At 43.0% G+C, this 20,074-nt stretch overlaps 1 protein-coding gene across 2 annotated transcripts in view; it reads right to left on the bottom strand.

The window, feature by feature from the left end:
* The window catches only part of Cht5 (Chitinase 5), a 137,723-nt gene that overhangs the window by 55,370 nt on the left and 62,279 nt on the right, over nucleotides 1-20,074 (bottom strand). The window contains exons 1-2 of one of the 2 annotated variants that reach the window (XM_067143543.2): nucleotides 12,833-12,900; nucleotides 10,500-10,580 (exon numbers count right to left, since the gene is read on the bottom strand). In XM_067143543.2, coding sequence (XP_066999644.2) covers nucleotides 10,500-10,566 — 67 coding nt within the window. In that variant the 5' untranslated portion in view covers nucleotides 10,567-10,580; nucleotides 12,833-12,900. Of the gene's footprint in view, nucleotides 1-10,499; nucleotides 10,581-12,832; nucleotides 12,901-20,074 lie in introns of those variants that run through there. The other variant, XM_068226752.1, reaches the window with a different exon arrangement.

Raw genomic sequence — 20,074 nt, 5'->3', positions numbered from 1 at the left:
CGGCTTTTGTTTCTGTAATAGTGTATACGTATAGTGTAAATGAACATGTATATTAAGACGAATACAGACACCCAACCCCTGAACAAGACGCTGTTAAGTCCATGACCCGACCAAGAATCGAACCCATAGGACCAAAGAACGGCACACTAACCATTTACCCATGAAGACGAACATTATCTATATAAATAAAGTTGTAGGGGGTCCGCTGTCTGTAATTTCGTTTGTTTTGCCAATTTCTCAGATATTTGTCCGTATCAGTGTTTTATTTTTTATTTTTCGTGTCTGCTTTTCTGTTTGTTCCACCATCATGGGGAAACAACTGGATGGATCTCGACCAAACTTTATATTTAGAGTACAGTCATCCAGGGGAAGGATTTGATATGCATATGATTTTAAAATCTCTGAATAGACGGGTTTATAGGAAAACCAGAACAGTTTTCTTCCATTTTCTCTTATACTATTGATTTTCTGTAAAATATGTGGACTATATGTGAAACGCCCCTTCATTATGAATAACTTTTGTTATGTTCATAATTTTGCTTACTCTTCAGATGACGGAGAAAATTGCTATTTTCAGCGAGTCTCATGCTCTGTATTGAGTGACCGACAGACCAACAATGAACCTACAGGTTACTATGGCAACGTCTCGGACTTCTTGCCAGCAGGGAAATAACGTATTGCCATTATCGTTATCATTCCTATAAACTCGTGGTTCTTTCTTGAGTAGAAAGCAAGAGGGACGTCAATCGGCCTTTCTGCGAGACATTGGTGGAATTCCGTTGGAGGTTACAATCGTCCTCGAATAGCATTAATGGGCGGTGTTAATATTTGAACAGTACCGCGGAGTATAGCCCATTATTTCACACTGTAAGGTGTTTTTCTGGCATCAGCTATAAACTTGTACCGTATTTCTATTCTACTTCTGTTTTCCGCTTTAAGTACTTGCCTCTGCCTTGCCTCTTCAGGCTTAAGTAATAACACCATAAGTCATCTTATCTGTTTACCTATGAATCCCGCCATCTACGTTTCTTCTCTGTTATCGCCTTCTCATATCCGTAATTTATACCATGACAATTTATTGATGGACATTTTATTTTCAAAAACATCCACTTGGTATTTACATATTTTTCCTATCCAGCTGTCCTCAGTTATAATCCTATTTTCTATTAATTTCAACGTCCTATACTGTATTACTTTCTTCCTTAATTACTCCGTACGTACGCGAGTGCTAATCCCGAAACCTGGACACTCACTCTTTTCTTTGAGGAAAAATTCCAAACTCTTCATACTGTATAAATTTTGGCTTCGGAAAATTTCGAAATAAGGATGCATTTTATTGACGGTGCAGACCTTCATTTTGGGGTAGTTGGTGGCTAAACGGTAAGTCATATTACAAAACAGGTAGCAAAATCGCCGTTCAACTTGGAGAGATCTACAACTTTAGTTCTATGACTTATTGTCGTGTCTTGATTGTTCATACGTTAGATAGCGCTGCATTTCTTGACTGTAATCAAATCTCTCCAGCTCGACTGTGGCTGGCATTAGGAAGAGGGGCCTGTCTTTTTAATGAAAACTGTCCTTCTCTACTGTGAATGGCAGTTGCCATGTGAGCCTGCCGTTGTAGTAGAAACTCCTGACCTCGATTGTGATTGGCAGTAGGAAATGTAGCCTGCCATTATCAACAAAACTTTCCCAATGCCTACCATACATCGGAAACAACGTATGGTGGCCTTCCTGTTTTGTTTCTTGGATAGCGCTAAGAGACATGCTATTTAATCTTACTCACTGCCTTTACAGTCATTTACGGAGAAATCCGTATACAATGTAGAATACCGTAGCGAAGCACGGGTACATTTGCTAGTCAGATTATAATTCAATTTATTTTTTACAAGACTTCTTCTTTGGAAAATCTTTTCAACAATCCTTATCAAAAACTATAAAGACAACTCTTCAGAGTTTTAGGACCGTATATTAGTATTTTGTGATTAGCTGCCACCTCGAAGACCCGGGTTCGATTCCCGGCTTTGCCACGAAATTTGAAAAGTGGTACGAGGGCTGAAATGGGGTCCACTCAGCCTCAAGAGGTCAACTGAGTAGAGGGGGGTTCAATTCCCACCTCAGCCATCCTCCAAGTGGTTTCCCACTTCTCCTCCAGGCAAATGCCCGGTTGCTACCTAACTTAAGGCGACGGTCGCTTCCTTCCCTCTTCCTTGTCTATCCCTTCCGATCTTCCCATACCCCCACAAAGCCCCTGTTCAGCATGGCAGGTGAGGCCGCCTGGGCGAGGTACTGGTCTTTCTCTCCAGTTGTACCCCCGACCCAAAGTCTCACGCTCCAGGACACTTAGCCTGAGGCGGTAGAGGTGGGATCCCTCGCTGAGTCCAAGGGAAAAACAAATCCTGGAGGATAAACAGATTAAGAAAGAAAGGGCAATTAGTATTTTAAAAGGCATATTTGTGTGTACATTTGATAAATACTGATGCCAAAAAGTAAGGTCTGCCAATCCTTCCGCATTTGTATGTGGGCATTGACTTCAGTTGAACATCTGGCAAGTAGTCTACTACTACTACTACTACTACTACTACTACTACTACTACTACTAATAATAATAATAATAATAATAAAGACAAGCCGTCTCTGTACGGGGGATGGTAAGAAGCTTCTACCATTCGTAATCTGGACACTAGGGTAAGTGGAGTGGAATGGAGTGATTAACTTTATGCGCTGCCACCATCGTCTCCAGATGTTAACCTGATACTGATTTTTGGTGCAGGCTGAGGGAACTTCATGGCCGTTTGCCTCTTTAGAGCTGGAAATCAAGTTTCTAAATTTTTCGGCTTCCTGACTGGAAAACTAATCTTGATGCTTCCACGTGAACAGAGTTGTCATTACCACCGAGGTTAGGCAGCAGCAATAATAATAATAATAATAATAATAATAATAATAATAATAATAATAATAATAATAATAATAATAATAATAATAATAATAATAATCATAATAATAATAATAATAATAATAATAATAATAATAATGGTTTTACATCCTAACTGTATTTACAGCTTTGAAAGATACCGAGATGCCGGAAAGTTTTGTCTCACAGGAGTTCATTTACGTGCCGGTAGATCTGCCGACAGGAAGGTGGCGTATTTGGGTACCTTCAAGTATCACCAGACTGAGCCAAGATCGAACCTGTCAAGTTGGGTTCAGATTTCCTGCATTCTACGGCCTGTACTACTCAGAAATTAATTGAAATAAGTTTTCCGCAAAAAGAAATACAAATGTCCGCCTCTGTGGTGTAATGGTTAGTGTGATTAGCTGCCACCCCCGAAAGCCTAGGTTCAATTCCCGGCTCTGCCACGAAAATTTGAAAAGTGGTACGAGGGCTGGAACGGGATCCGCTCAGCCTCGGGAGGTCAAATGACTAGAGGTGGGTTTGATTCCCACCTCAGCCATCCTGGAAGTGGTTTTCCGTGGTTTCCCACTTCTCCTCCAGGCGAATGCCGGGATGGTACCTAACTTATGCCCACGGCGGCTTCCTTGCCTCTTCCTTGTCTATCCCTTCCAATCTTTCCATCCCCCTCCAAGGCCCCTGTTCAGCATATCAGATGAGGCCGCCTAGCCGAGGTACTGGTCCTCCTCCCCGGTTGTATCCCGGACCCAAAGTCTCACGCTCCAGGGCACTGCCCTTGAGGCGGTAGAGGTGGGATCCCTCGTTGAGTCCGTGGGAAAACCAACCCTGGAGGGAAAACAGATTAAGAGAGAAATACAAATCTTATCTCCTGAAAGGGAAGCACAGCAGAGTTTGTTTGAAATGCGAGCTGTTCCTTACGTAACGTTCGACTCGCCCATCATCGCTCGTTAACAACGCCCTTCTTTTGAAGTGTCGTTACTCTGGAGCGCCTCTCTCTAACTTCAAGGAGACAAGAGAAACTCACCTCGGCCCTCATCACAAAATATTTACTACAAAAAGATTTAAATACGCGTGTTCTTTCGTCCTCCTCCTCGAAGTGTTCCTTGATGATAATTATTATTAGCTTCGTGGTGAGGAGCTCAGACGATACAGCGCTGGCGCTCTTAGCTCAAGCTGATGTGTTCAATCCCGGCTCAGTCCAGTGGTATTTGAAATAAGCCAACCTCGTCTTAGTAGATTTATTGGTACGCAAAATAACTTCTGCCGGACGAAAGTGAAGCACCTCGGCGCCTCCGAAAACCGTAAACGTGGGACGAAAAACCAACACATTATTATTTTTATTACTATTATATTTATTACTTGCTTTACGTCGCACCGACACAGATAGGTCTTATGGTGACGATGGGACAGGGAAGAGCTAGGAGTGGGAAGGAAGTGGCCGAGGCCTAAGGTAAAACTCCAGCATTTGCCTGGTGTGAACATAGAAAACCACGGAAAATCATCTTCAGGGCTGCCGACAGTGGGGTTCGAACCCACTTTCTCCCGGATGCAAGCTCACAGCTGCGCGACCCTAACCGCACGGCCATATCTCCCGGTGTAAGACAGAAGAACAGTCGGTGCACTTAACGCCTGATCTGGTGAAGATCCAGAAGAGGGTTCATACAACCCCAACTGCCTATGATCAACGCACCAAGGGTAGACAGGTAAGATTTACTGTAGTTCGTTAAGGAACAATAACACACAAATCTTAAATACCGCATTGCTCTGTTAATGTTGTACAAAATTTGAGTTACGGAATATTTTCAGCGTCCATGGAGGAAACGTTTGCTTCAAGAAATGGAGAAATTATGCAATTGAATTTCAAGTAATGGGGAAATACACGTGAAGAATAGAACAGACGGCAGGGAAACAGATTTTTTTTTTTTTTTTTTTTTTTTTTTTACAAATTGCTTTACGATGCACCAACGCAGATAGGTCTTACGGCTACGATGGTATAGGAAAGGCCTAGGAGTGGAAAGGAAGCGGCCGTGGCCTTAATTAAGGTACAGCTCCAGCATTTCCCTGGTGTGAAAATGGGAAACCACGGAAAACCATCTTCAGGGCTGCCGACAGTGGGGTTCGAGCCCACTATCTCCCAGATGGAAGCTCACAGCTGCACGCCCCTAACCGGACGGCCAACTTGCCCGGTGAAATTATTTCGAGGTACTGGGAATTCGAGTAATGGAGGTTCGAGATATCAATGTTCGACTTTATGCGTATCGAATCATACTCATGCGCTTGAATGAGTTCTAACTTGGAAATAAATCATTTCCGGATCCATGTAATATACCATATTTTCTCCTCCTATGTGTGAGGAATGTGTCCTGAAATAATAATAATAATAATAATAATAATAATAATAATAATAATAATAATAATAATAATAATAATAATAATAATAATAATAATGTTATTGGCTTGACGTTCTACTAACTACTTTTACGGTTTTCGAAGACGCCGAGGTGCCAGAATTTAGTCCCACGTGAGCTCTTTTACGTGTCAGTAAATATACCGGCACGAGGCTGACGTATTTGAGCACCCTCAGATCCCACCGGACTGAACCAGGATCGAATCTTCCAAGTAGGGGTCAAAAGACCAGCGCCTCAATCTTCTCAGCCATTCAGCCCGGCTAAAATATAATTAGAAATCAAGCAGTGATTACAATAACTCGGTCATGACATTAAGGAAGAGGTTTCTTGCGATACAAGATGATGAATGTGTTCTAAATGGTGCGATGATGTTGTCAGGGTTTTAAAATGCACTGGAATTTTATATATAAATAGACTACGGGAATGTCTTCGTGGTCTCGGGGTACATACTGAGACTCCGAACCCGATGATCCCTAGAGCACCGAGCAAGTTCGAGCTGATGTGTGTGGAAGAGCTGGTGAGCAATGGAATTAGAAATACTGCCGTTTTGGTGAAATAGTTTTGTGGTCGGTCCGGCGAATGGAATAGTACAGCGTGGCATGTGACTGTGATGACGTCAGACCTCGTACTGACCGTGTGAAGAACAGTTGAACATAGCACGGGTGAAACACGAGATCTCAGCGCATTTGATCGCGGCCAGATTGTCTGTACAGACGTATGCCCCTTCCATGTCCGGAGTCGTGCAGGCTTTCCACAGGCCACTGCGTCAAGGGTCTAGCATGACTGTGTGGATTCGGGTAAAACCACTGCTGCCAGAGTCAACTGCCGTAGGGTGTCGTCGGCTATCTCGGGTGATAAGAGCAGGTGGACAGATCACTCTCTTATTCAATGTTGGGCAACTGTCTCTTCCCAATATGGTATAGAATCTACCTCTGCATACAACTCGTCACAAGGAACGAAGCCTGACATGGGCAAAGGAACACCACCGTTTGACTCTAGAAGCACGGGTAAAGGTTGCCTGGACAGATGAGTAGAGATGGTTGGTACACGTCAACGGTAGGGTACGAGTGTGTCGCCAAGCACATGGAGCAAGGCCAGCAGGCTAGAGTTCAGGCCGGTATCCTCGTATGGGAATTGTTCACATGGGATGAAATGGGAGCTTTCCTAAATGTGCCAACGTTCCTCGTCGGCGAACGATACAGAAATCTGCTGTCAGAACAGTTCACCTCCAGCACTCTCCAGGAGCTAAAAAATATTGTCTGGCCCTCAAAGTCACTTGAACTCAATCCTGTTGATCACACCTGGAATGCTGTTAAAACAGTTAATCGGCCCATCGCTCCTGAATTGCGGCAGCTTGCTTCGAAGTACACTCCACGGACCTGAGATGAAGTGTTTTGGCCCTCAAAATCACTCGATCTCAGTCCTCTTGATCACATCTGGAATGCCGTCAAGACAATGCATCGGCCCATCGCTCCCAAATTTTGGCAGTTTGCTTCGATGTACACTCCACAGAACTGAGAGGATGTTGCCTGGCCCTCAAAATCACTCGATTTCAATCCTGTTGATCACATCTGGAATACTGTCAAGACAATTCGTCGGCCCATCGCTCCCGAATTGTGGCAGTTTGTTTCGATGTACGCTCAACAGAACTGAGAGGATGTTGTCTGGCCCTCAAAGTCACTCGATCTCAATCCTGTTGATCACATCTGGGATGCTGTCGAGAAGGATATGTGCACCCTGGACTCTGCTCCAACCAATCTCCGAACATTATGTCCGGCTCCATGGCTAAATGGTTAGCGTGCTTGCCTTTGGTCACAGGGGTCCCGGGTTCGATTCCCGGCAGGGTCAGGAATTTTAACCACCATTGGTTAATTTCCGTGGCACGGGGGCTGGGTGTATGTGTTGTCTTCATCGACATTTCATCCTCATCACGACGCGCAGGTCGCCTACGTGCGTCAAATCAAAAGACCTGCACCTGGCGAGCCGAACCCGTCCTGGGATCTCCCGGCACTAAAAGCCATACGCCATTTCATTTTTTCCGAACATTATGGGAGGCTATGCAGCGGCCACGGTAAGTATGACTCCTCAGTACTTTCGGTGTCTTGTGGAGTCCATGCATGCCACATCATCACCGTCATCAGTGCGAAAGACGGAGCTGCATTACTTGTATACATATTAGTGTCTACAATTAATTCTAAAACCTCGAACAAGTTATATGTACTTATATGTACTTACCAATTTTCAAATTGTTTAAATGAATATCGTAGGCCTAGTCCGCCTCTGTGGTGTAGTGTTTAGTGTGAATAGTTGCCACTCCACGGAGGCCCGGTTTCGATTCCCGGCTCCGCCACGAAATTTGAAACGTGTTACAAGAACTGGAACGGGGTCCACTCAGCATCGGGATGTCAGTCGAGTAGAGGGGCTTCGATTTCCACCTCAGCCATCCTCGAAGTGGCTTTCCGTGGTTTCCCACCTCTCCAGGCAAATACTGGGATGGTACCTAACTTAAGGCCACAGCCGCATTCTTTCCTCTCCCTTGCCTATCCCTTACATAATTCCCATCACCACCACAAGGCCGCTGTTCAGCATAGCAGATATGGCTGTCTAGGTGAGGTACTAGTCCTCCTGCCCAGTTATATCCATGACCAAATTTCTCATGCTCTAGGACACTGCCCTTGAGGTGGTAGAGGTGGGAATCCTTGCTGAGCTCGGGGGAAAAAACCAATATTGGAGGTTAAACGCATTAAATAAATCAAGATCGTAACGAAAAGGACATTTTAGACCAGGGGTTGCCAAAAGGCGGCCCGCGGGCCGCATGTGGCCCGCGATTTCATTTTTGCGGCCCGCAAGAGCACTGTAAGAAAAAATGTGAAGAAAAGTCACAAAAATATTTAATAGCTCGTTCAAAAACGTATTAATTTTTATACACCTTATAGACCCAAGTCAAAACTAATTATTCTTTAATACTAGTTCCTCCTTTCAAGTATTCACTTGCTCTCAACAGATTCTTTTTTTTAAATTTAAAGCATTTAAAATCCAAATTTAAAGTAATAATGTTGTTATTTTTGCGTCCCACTGATTACTTTTTATGGTTTTCGGAGACGCTGAGGTGTAGAAATTTTGTCCCGCAGGAGTTCTTTTACGTGCCATTAAATCTGCCGACACGAGGCTGACGTACTTGAGCATTTTAAGTACCACCGGACTGAGCCAGGATCGAACCTGCCAAGCTGGGGTCAGAAGGTCGGCGCCTCAACCGTCTGAGCCACTCAGCCCGGCTCCAAATTTCACTCTTTTATGCAATTTTAAAATAATGTTTTAAGCAATTAAAATTATCAAACCCTCATTTCAATTGAACTATGCATATTATTTTATAATAGTGCTTCTGTCCTATTACAGAATTTTACGAAAATTGGCCTATTCAAGTGCGGCCCGCGAACATGACTAAGGTTTCCAAAATAGCCCTCGAACCCTTACAAATTGGAAACCCCTGTTTTAGACGACTGCTTAACGAAATGAAGCCTTTAAAAATGGCAATAATATAGGAACCTTTACAATTAGGCGAGGCTAAACTGGTATTCAACTACAGCAGGGGTGTAAATGTAATACCGTATGAGAATTTAGTAACCTTAGGATCAAACATCACGTATGCAATGATTTGTTTGACAAAGGTTCTTGCTAATGAATAGATTCAAGTCGATTTATATATAAATAAATTTCAGCTCTCGTATATTTAACTTTAAACCAAATTCAACAGGCTGCTAACACGGATTTCTGCGGTGAGTAAGAAAAGTTAAAAACACACGTTAGTGGAAGGAGTTCCTAAATGCTTAAAGATCACGATCCTTAATCATGAGGTAACTGAGAGAGGGAGACAGAGAGAGAAAAAAACCCATGATAATCAGGTATGGCTTCAACCGGTTTTTATTCGAACGACAAGAAAATAACTTTCCGTTTCTATAACCTCACATGTGTTGACTTCTTTGTTTCATTCTAACAGCTATCTTAGTCAAGCAGTTTGATTCCGGGCTGAGTGGCTCAGATGTGCCCCAGTTGGCGGATTCGTTCCCAGTCCAGTCCGGTGTTATTTGAAGGTGCTCAAATATGGCAACTTCGTGAACAATAGATTTATCGATACTTAAAAGAACTTCGGTAGAACAAACTTTCCGGCATATCATAGCTCTCGTAAACCGTAAAAGTAGTTAATGGGACGAAAAATTATCATCATTAGATCATAGTTTGTTCCTCCCTGTATCCATGTTAAAATGAAAATCCACAGCCTGTTTCCAGTCATTCGACCGGGCAACAGAATGAATGAAGCTCCCGTTTAGCGGCGAGGATAGGAATTGTGCCGGCTGCCGAAGCCTGTCGCACACCTCTGGAGCAATTATAAATGACTGACAGATTAAATGAAATGATACTGGAGAGCGTTGCTGTAATGCAAGTTGGCAGGGAAAACCGCAGTGCCCAGAGGAAAACCTGGGCACTTTCTTTCGTTCTTTCTTCCTTAAACCGTTTACCGTCTAAGGTTGTTTTTTTCATCGGACTCAGCGAGGAATCCCACCTCTACTGCCTCAAGTGCAGCGTCCTCGAACGTTAGACTTTGGGTCGGGGATACAACTGGAGAGGAGGACCAGTATCTCGCTCAGGCTGCCTCATTTGCTATGCTGAACAGGGGCCATGTGGGGGACGGGAAGACAGGAAGGAGTAGACAAGGAAGAGGAAAGGAAGTGGCGGCGGCCTTAAGTACCATCCCGGCATTTGTCTGGAGGAGAATTGGAAAACCACGGAAAACCACTTCGAGGATGGCTGAGGCGAGAATCGAACCCGCTCTACTGTTAACCTCCCGAGGCTGAGTGGACCCTGTTCCAGCCTACATACCACTTTCCAATTTTAAGAGCAGAGCCGGGAATAGAACTTGGACGGCCGGGGGTGACAGCTAATCACTCTAACCACTACACAAGAGAGGCGGACATGGAAAAATTTAATTTCGAGAATCCTAAGGTATCATGTAGCTTGATAGCCAATTAATGCCCCTGTGCTCTTCTTCCGGTCCCAAGCAGAAAAAGAAACTCACAGTGATTTCCATAAAACTAGCATTCTGTAAAGTAAATACAATTTTGCAAATTGATTTCTCACTGATTGAATTATAAAGCTTTCAGATATAGCTATCAACTTACCAGCACTGGTGAGCGTCAAGGAGAGAAAGCCTACGGCACACAGGAGGAGAACCTCTGAAGTCTTCATGTCGCGTGTTGATCCTGTAACACAGTGAGAAGTGGATCAGTACAGAGCCCTGGGCAGAGGAGGTTATATACTCCCACTCTTGTTTTGGTCGGGGAGATTTCGCGAGAATCCCTTTTATCTTATCGTGGGGACGTCCTCCATCTGGTATAGATAAATTTTGTGACACACAAAAAAAAACGTGTCGCACAACCTGTTCCGAGAGGAAACTTAATCATGCGTTTGTTTACCTTTGCCGTGACGAGGAGAATAGTATATATCAGATAAAGTGATAGGGAGTTAATAAACACAGCATTGCTGGGCGAAATGGAACTCGTAATCAGTTACCTAGGATTCCTTATCACATCAGATACGTGTTAAGAAAGACGGTGATGGAGATAATATTTTTAATGTTCTCGTCATGTCTAGATCATCAGCCCGAAGGCCGGTTGCATCCTCAAATGCCACAACCGAAGGTTGTAAGTGGACAACGGAACCTTGTCCTAAAACATGGCATTTAGGTGCCTAAAACACAGCTCTATTTAAGTTACGTAAAATGTAAAGGGGGCACTACTTAATTACCAAAGAATGGTACTTTTGTAGCAAAGTACCACATTTATTTAATGAATATTGAAAAGAAACTGACACGTTTTCCACGCTTTGAACAAACTGAATATTTTCTTTGTAGTATTTATCACTAATGCCGTAGCCTGGCTCACAATAGATAATAATAATAATAATAATAATAATAATAATAATAATAATAATAATAATAATAAAATGAAACAGCGTATGGATTCTGGTGCCGGGAGGTGTCCGAGGACTTCGGCTCACCAGGTACAGGTCTTTTGATTTGACTCCCGTAGGTGACCTGGGCGCCGTGATGAGGATGAAATGATGATGAAGACGGCACATACACCCAGCCCCCCTGCCAGGGAAATTAAACAATTATGGTTAAAATTTCCGGCCCTGCCGGAAATAGAACCCTGGACCTCTGTGACCAAAGGCCAGCACGCTAACCATTTAGCCATGGAGCTGGACATAATAATAATAATAATAATAATAATAATAATAATAATAATAATAATAATAATAATAATAATAATAATACCGACTCCTTGGCTAAATGGTCAGCTTTGAGACCTTCGATTCAGAGGGTCCCGGGTTCGATTCTCGGCCAGGTCGGGGATTATAAACTCGTCTAATTAATTCTACTGTCCCGGGGACTAGGTGTTTGTGTTTGACCCAACGCTCTCCTCTTCATATACAGACAAAACGCAACACTGCCAACCACCACAGAAACACGCAGTAGTGAATATATCCCTGAAAATGGGATTGCGTCAGGAAGGGCATCCGGTCGTAAAACATATCCAAATCCACATGTTCGACAAAATTCGCACTCGAGACCCCACATGTGTGGGAAAAGCGGTATAATAATAATAATAATAATAATAATAATAATAATAATAATAATAATAATAATAATAATAATAATAGCTACTTGTACGGCCTTCGGAGACGCCAAGGTGCCGGAATTTAGTCCTGCAGGAGTTCTTTTACGTATTAGTAAATCTACCTTCAAATACCACCGCACTGAGCCAGTATCGAACCTGCCAAGTTGGGGTCAGAAGGCCAGGGCCTCAACCGTCTGAGCCACTTAAACCAGCACTTAATTTTAATGGAACATATTAACATCACAGACAATTCCTGGATTTCAATCACCATTATATTTTAACTTCATCCGACTTAAGATTGTAGGCTATCTAAAAATATATTTCATTTCTAAATTTGAGTTTATATAGATAGCAAATCTGGTGCTCAAGATACGATTAAGCCTAAAGACTTAAGGCATTAAAAACTATATCTGCAATAATAATTTTAAGTGTTATCCTTGTAATTTTATGCTGGGTCTTGGTACTGAATATGTCTCTATAGGAGACGAAACTTGCTTTCCACAAAAAAATGTATAATATAATAAAGTGTTGAATAGATGGACCTTTTTACTTGACAATTGAAATTAAGACGAACACAAACACCCAGCCCCTGAGCTACAGGAATTAGACAAACTCGATTAAAGTCCATAGCCTGACCTGGAATCGAACCGGGAGTCCTCTGAATCGAAGGCCCCTACGCTGACCATTCAGGGAAATGGGCATTAACGTTCAAGAAAAAAAGCCCAAGAATATACATTATATCATGCATTTCTCGTTCGCAGTTTAATAGTGATGTTGCTGTCTTATGGCTCACTGATTATAATCCACGGAGCTGACGAATATTTCTTGGTACTCACCGTTATACGCCAGTCGAATCAACTTTCTCCTACAGCATCTCCTGTACAAGGCTTTAAATAAGACTAGAGGATCGTCTTTTTTTCTTTATTGTACTCCTCAATTACCCTCCCAGACAGATGTTTTTTTAAACATGAGTGTCATAAATTAAGAAAACTCCTGTCGTTTGACCTTGATCAGCGACATTCGTGATTGGAACGCACCCGCACTCTTAAGTCATGTCAGCTGTTGCTTTGTACCATTACGTATCATCTAATTGGAGGAATGTGTCTATTAAATATTTCTGTGCGTTTTGTTACTATCAAGGACGTGCTGCTGACTGCTACTACGATTTCGTTAACGAACTCAAACGCCTGTGATGTAGTATTGACTTAGGGAAGATCCTACTGAAACATATGCCCAGAAATGGCCCGAAACTCCGCCTCTGTGGTGTAGTGGTTAGAGTGATTAGCTGCCACCCCCAGAGGCCCAGGTTCGATTCCCGACTCTGCCACTTAATTTGAAAAGTGTAACGAGGTCTGGAACGGGATCCACTCAGCCTCGGGAGGTCAATTGAGTAGAGGGGATTCGATTCCTACCTCAGCCATCCTGGAAGTGGCTTTCCGTGGTTTCCCAATTATCCAGGCAAATGCCGGGATGGTACCTAACTTAAGACCGCGACCGCTTCCTTCCCTCTTCCTTGTCTACTCCTTCCAGTCTCCCCATCCCCCACAAAGCCCCTGTTTATTATAGAAGGCGAGACTTCTTGGGCGATGTACTGGTCCTTCACCCCAGTTGTATCCTCGACCCAATGTGTCGCGCTCCAGGACACTGCCCTTGAGGCGGTAGAGGTGGGATCCCTCGCTGCGTCCGAGGGAAAAACCAACCCTGGAGGGTAAACCGGTTAAGAAAGAAAGACTGGTCCGAAAATCGAAAATGAGGTTCTGGTGATAGTAGATGCGTCAAAGTCGGACGTGCGGTCTAGGCTTAGTGAGCCTGCCTCTAAACAGGCGGCCGCGGGTTCGATTCTCGGCCAGGTCAGGAATTTTAACCTGGATCTGAGGGCTGTTTTGAGATCCATTAAGCCTGCATGAGAACTATTTGAGGATAGCGAGCCCGGTCTGGAAAACCAAGAATAACACCAAGAGGATTTGTCACATTGACAAATCGTCACATTATAATCTGCAGGCTTTCAGGCTGAGCAGCGATCGTTTGGGCGGCCAGAGCCCATCATAGCGGTAGCTTTCAGACGCTCCAAATCTTGGGACACTTGTTGATTTTTTTGCTAGTGGTTCAACGTTGCGATAAAACATCGAATTTTTTTCGATGACGCAAGGATGAGGAAAGGCTGGGATTGGGGAAGCAGCGTACGTGCCCTTGGTCAAGGTACATCCCCAGCATTTGCCTGGTGTGAAAATGGGAAACCACGGTAAACCATCTTGAGGGATACCGACGGTGCGATTCGAACCCACTATCTCTCGAATGCAAGCTCACAGCTAAGCTACCCTAACTGCACGGCCAACTCAGTTGGTCTGTCTTTCTTTTTTCAAATGTGGCCATTTTTATATGTCCTACAGATTCATTTAAATCACACATATGGTTCAGAAAGTATAGTATATATGTTTATAATAAGATTAAGATATAATGTAACTTAGGTAAAAGGCCTTCTAGTCATAATCGCTCGAGAACGCCTAAGGTCAGAAAGAGTGAAAGAACTAAGTGTGATCGTGTAGATCAGGTCCTCTCGCACTGTGCACGGTGTAAAAAACGACGTTGCTTGGTTGACGAGAGTGCAGACCCCCACTCCTCGATTTGGAGCAATAGCGCTGTCTCTCTCTTTCCCCACGCCTGTCGCGCTCGCTCCCCCTGTCTCCCTCTTCCTCACTTGCTCCGTAGCGCTCCAAATCTGAGTCGAGCTTAGTCGAGTAGCCCAGAGACGAAGCGTTGGTCCGAGCTGAGCCGAATGGGACCGATGCACTGTGCACAGGAACTCTGCGCCGCAGTTTGCACGCGTGAGCTTTGGGCGTTTTAGAGGCCCTGGTGTAGATACTGAAAAACGTTTAGGTCAGGCACCTAACTTCATTAATCTTAATTTTGAATCGGATATTAATAATTAACTTCTTTTTAGTGTACTGTAAGTTACTCGAAAGTAACCTTTTCTAGAACTGAAAATCTGCCTGCGCGACATTTTAAATATCAATATCTTCTAAGTTGTCACGCGTGTGCATTCGTACTATTCATGTTAATATTAGTTTCAGAAATAGTTTTGTTTAAAATATGAAAAATATGAAAAATATCATGTAATAACCCCTAACCCCATGGCACTACAGCCATGAAGAGCCTTGGCCTATCAAGCCCGAAGGCCAGCAAATTATGAGGTGTCGTGTAGTCAGCACGACGAATCTTCTCGGTCGTTTTTCTTGGATTTCTAGACCGGTGCCGCCATGTCACCATCAGATATATCCTCAATAGTAACCACGTAGGCTGAGTGGACCTCGAACCAGCCCTCAGAACTATGTAAGGAATCCTGACCTGGCCGGGAATCGAACTCGGGACCTCCGGGTAAGAGGCATGCACGCTACCCCTACACCAAGGGACCGGCTCAGTATAATGTAATACCATAAGTTAATTTTTAAAATGCACAACATATGTAAATAATGCACAAAAACCACAAAAAATATTACAGTTTATTCCCTTAATTTGTCCAGCCTAAGTATGACAATAATGAACCAAAATTTGTTGCTCCTGGGACATTTTGAAACTGTACCAATAAGTAATTTTAAATGCCATAATTTCTAATATATTTGGGGGGGGGTAAGAGAATGGAGGATCTGAAAGAAGCTGGCCACCCTACCGTACGTAAACTCCGTCTCAGGCACACCTCTGCGGAGGTTGGGACCTGCCTTCGGGCAGAATACACCTTTACCTTTATCATTATAGCTACCACATCAGCACTGATTATTAGGGAAAAATCGCAGACCCAAAGTCACGAATAAACGGTAACAGGCTGACCAAACAGATCTTTTACCTATTTGATTCTTCTTCTTTTTCTACCGCTTTTCCCACACCTGTGGGGTCGCGGGTGTGAACTGTGTCGCACATGTGGATTTGGCCCTGTTTTACAGCTGGATGCCCTTCCTGACGCCAACTCTATATGGAGGTATGTAATCACTATTGCGTGTTTCTGTGGTGGTTGGTAGTGTAGTGTGTTGTCTGAATCGAAGGTTTTATGGCCCAGTAACTACATAGTTTTCTGGTTTTCGAAAACGCCGATGTGCCGGAATTTTGCCACGCACGAGTTATTTCACGTGCCAATAGATCTACCGAGACGAGATTGATGTTGTATTTAAGCACCTTCAAATACCAGCAGACTGAGTCAAGATCAAAGCTGCCAAGTTGGCTTCATGAAGCAGAAGCAAGAATAACAAGAACAATATTCTGTGACTGTACTTTTTTATATGATTTCTTTAAGATAATGACTGATGCGATGGTATCCAAGAGAGTGGATGGTAGCCATGACCTATTGGGTAGGCAGGAGGGTGGGGGGGAAGAAGGACATGGACACAGAAAACGTAACGCCGTGTGACAATATCATTGGTTTTACGTTATGTAAGTAATAAGGATGACAGAACTTTCCAAAAGAACCGGCCTCCCGTTATACTCAGATATGAGTTAGCGGAGAAATTCAGTGTCCTCGTGGGAAGAGATACAAGAAAAAAAAAAAAAAAAAAAAAAAAACCGACCTTTATGTTGCTCCGGCCGCATGTAATTGTGTATCAAAATATAATTAGTTATCTTCTATTGTCTAATATTATATAATATTAATAATAATAATAATAATAATAATAATAATAATAATAATAATAATAATAATAATAATGTCCGCCTCTGTAGTGTAGTGGTTAGTGTGATTAGCTGCTACCCCCGGAGGCCCGGGTTCGATTTCCGGCTCTGCCACAAAATTTGAAAAGTGGTACGAGGGCTGGAACAGGGTCCACTCTGCCTCGGGAGCTGAACTGAGTAGAGGTGGTTCGATTCCCTCCTCAACCATCGTGGAAGTGGTTTTCGGTGGTTTCCCACTTCTTCTGCAGGCAAATGCCGGGATGGTACCTAACTTAAGGCCACGGCCGCTTCCTTCCCTCTTCCTTCTCTATCCCTTTCAAACTTCCCATCCCTCCACAAGGCCCATGTACAGCATAGCAGGTGAGGCCACCTCGGCGAGTTACTGGTCATCCCCCCAGTTGTATCCTCCGACCCAGAGTCTGAAGCTCCGGGACACTGCCGTTGAGACGGTAGAGGTGGGATTCCTCGCTGAGTCCGAGGGAAAAAGCGACCCTGGAGGGTAAACAGATGAATAATAATAATAATAATAATAATAATAATAATAATAATAATAATAATAATAATAATAATAATAATAATAATAATGTCATCAATCAATCAATCATTTATCACTGATCTGTATTTAGAGCTGTCACTCAGGTGGCAGATTCCCTATCAAGTATTGTTAAAAGCTTTTTCTTCAATGTTTTCAAAGAACTTGCAAATTTATCGAGCATTTCCCTTGATAATTTATTCCAATTCCTTACTCCTCGTCCTATAAATTAATTTTTACCCCAATTTTCCCTCTTGAGTTCGAACTTTATCTTCATATTATGAACTTTCTTACTTTCAGGCGTGTTCGTCTATTCACGTCGTTCCACGCCATCTCTCCATTGACAGCTCGGAATATACCACATACTCGAGTATCTCGTCTCCTTACTCCAAAGTCTTCCCAGCTCTAAGTCAGCAGCATTTTCGTAACACTACCCCATTTATTTTGTTCGTTGGGCTGAAATGAAGAGCAATACCGAAGTCCTTAGAGAGATAGGAGAAGAACGGAATCTGATAACTGAAAATGAAAAACGGAAAATAAAATTTATTGATCACATTCTGCGGCATGAGGAGTTCCTTTGTAACATCATTGAATGAAGAATTGCAGGCAAAAGAGGAAGAGGATGACCTAGAGTGTATTATTTCAAGAACCTGCTTCTAAGGATGAAGTGCAAGACCTACGCTGAGTTGAAAAGACTGGCTCAAGATAGACATCTGCGGCTGCAGCGACAAGGCTTAGCTTTTAGAATATGATGATGATGATGATGATGACCCCTTTGTCGGAAATCACCCAGAACAAATCGTGCTGCTTTCCTTTGGATCTTTTCCAGTTCTCGTGTCAAGTAAACCTGCTGTGGGTCCCATATACTGGAACCATACTCTGACTGGGGTCCTACCAGGAAGTTACATACCGAGCTCGATAGCTGCAGTCGCTTAAGTGCGGCCAGTATCCAGTATTCGGGAGATAGTAGGTTCGAACCCCACTGTCGGCAGCCCTGAAAATGGTTTTCCGTGGTTTCCCATTTTCACATCAGGCAAATGCTGGGGCTGTACCTTAATTAAGACCACGGCCGCTTCCTTCCCACTCCTAGCCCTTTCCTGTCCCATCGTCGCCGTTAGACATATCTGTGTCGGTGCGGCGTAAAGCAACTAGCAAAAAAAAAAAAAAAAAAAAAGGTTACATGCCCTCTTCACATCCTTACTACAACCCCTAAATACTCTCATAATAACCATGTGAAGAGATCTGTAACCTTTCTTAACAACCTCGTTTTTTGATTAGCCCAGTGAAGATCATTTCTTATATTACATAGTTAGGTACTTATAGTATTTCCCACGAGGCACTATCACTCCATCAACAAAGTAATTAAAACTGAGAGGACGTTTCCTCTGGGGGGGAACTTATAACTTGACTTTTCATTCCATTTACCATCCGCTGTCCATCTAAGAACACTGTCTAGGTCTCCCTGCAGTCGCTCACAATCCGCTACTTATTTACTACTCTACTTATACAGTAGAACACGATCCGCAAATACCCTTATTTATTTATTTATTTATTTATTTATTTATTTATTTATTTATTTATTTATTTATTTATTTATTTATTTATTTAATAAACGTGCCACCAACAGAGACACTCTCCAATTATAGGTGGCTTTTACAAATTATTTGACACAAATAACACAGAAATACCAAAAAGAAGAAAATATGATTTGTGATGGGATAATAGTGTCCACCCTCCAAATGTCGCTATGGTCAAGATTCCAGTTCTTACATGATAAATGTACTCCTATTCGGTCAATATTTGTTTTGTTTATTAGTTCTTTGTATTAAAAGACCCAGACTATAAACAACATCCATAACCATTCCCGGAACTTTCAGCATTACAAGATGAAGTACGTCACTGTGTCCGATATCTCTGAATCGCAAGATGATTAATATCTTGAAGGTTAGGTAACCTATAGATCAATATTTTGATAATAAAGTGTCTCATATTGTTTAGGATATTATAGAAGTCTACTTCCATTCATGCGGAGTTGCGTAAATCATATCAGTTCAAGAACAGCACCGTCAGTTAGCGAAGTTCTGAGGACTTCGATGACGTAAATGGGATGCTAGTGAAGAGCTGTAATATTGTGTATTGCTTTACAATACTGGTATAAACTGATCAATAATCTGATGTCAGACAGGTAATAAACAAACAGGTAACAGATAAACAAATACGTCAATTACTGACCGATGGCTGCCATCGTAGGGGTAGCACTGAGCGTCACATGATCAGCGATGTTAACACCAAATCCACATCGCTTGTTCTAACGAGAGTCGTGCTCCTTGGACGAATGGTGGATGCCACTGCCGTCAATACAGAGGTTCTCGGGTTCGATTGCCGCACGAGTCAGGCATGTCACCCACGTGTGGGTAATTCCTCTGGCTCAGGGACTGAGTGTTTGTGTTCGTCTCAGTGCATACTTCAAGTTCCGTTCGTTAAAAACATTTTCGCCAGCAGAATGTTAGCGGTGGTATACAGTTTCTAATTACAAGATTGCGTGCCAAAAGTCTGGATTCATTGTCAAACCCCTCCTCAGTGTTTGTTTGAAGTGAGGGCAGGTTACACTGTCGATGGTGATTCGTCCGTCGGATGGTGACTTTTTAATCTTTGACTAGACCCTTTGGTGCTATTCTACAGGAGTAGGCTATGTGGCAGCACCGTGGTTGACCCTCTCTCTTCCTACTATCATACATCACGTCATTCATTGCATTCTCATTTTTCAGCCCCATGGCTAAATGTTTAGCGTGCAGGCCTTTGGCCCAGGGGTACCGGGTTCGATTACTGGTTGGTTCGGGGATTTTAACCTTCATTGGTTAATTCCAAGGGCCCCCTACTCTCACAGATG

Source organism: Anabrus simplex, chromosome 3 (assembly GCF_040414725.1).
Source record: "Anabrus simplex isolate iqAnaSimp1 chromosome 3, ASM4041472v1, whole genome shotgun sequence".
NCBI lineage: Eukaryota > Metazoa > Arthropoda > Insecta > Orthoptera > Tettigoniidae > Anabrus > Anabrus simplex.
Note: the sequence above shows the minus strand (reverse complement) of the source record. Positions and strands in the feature narration are given on the sequence as shown.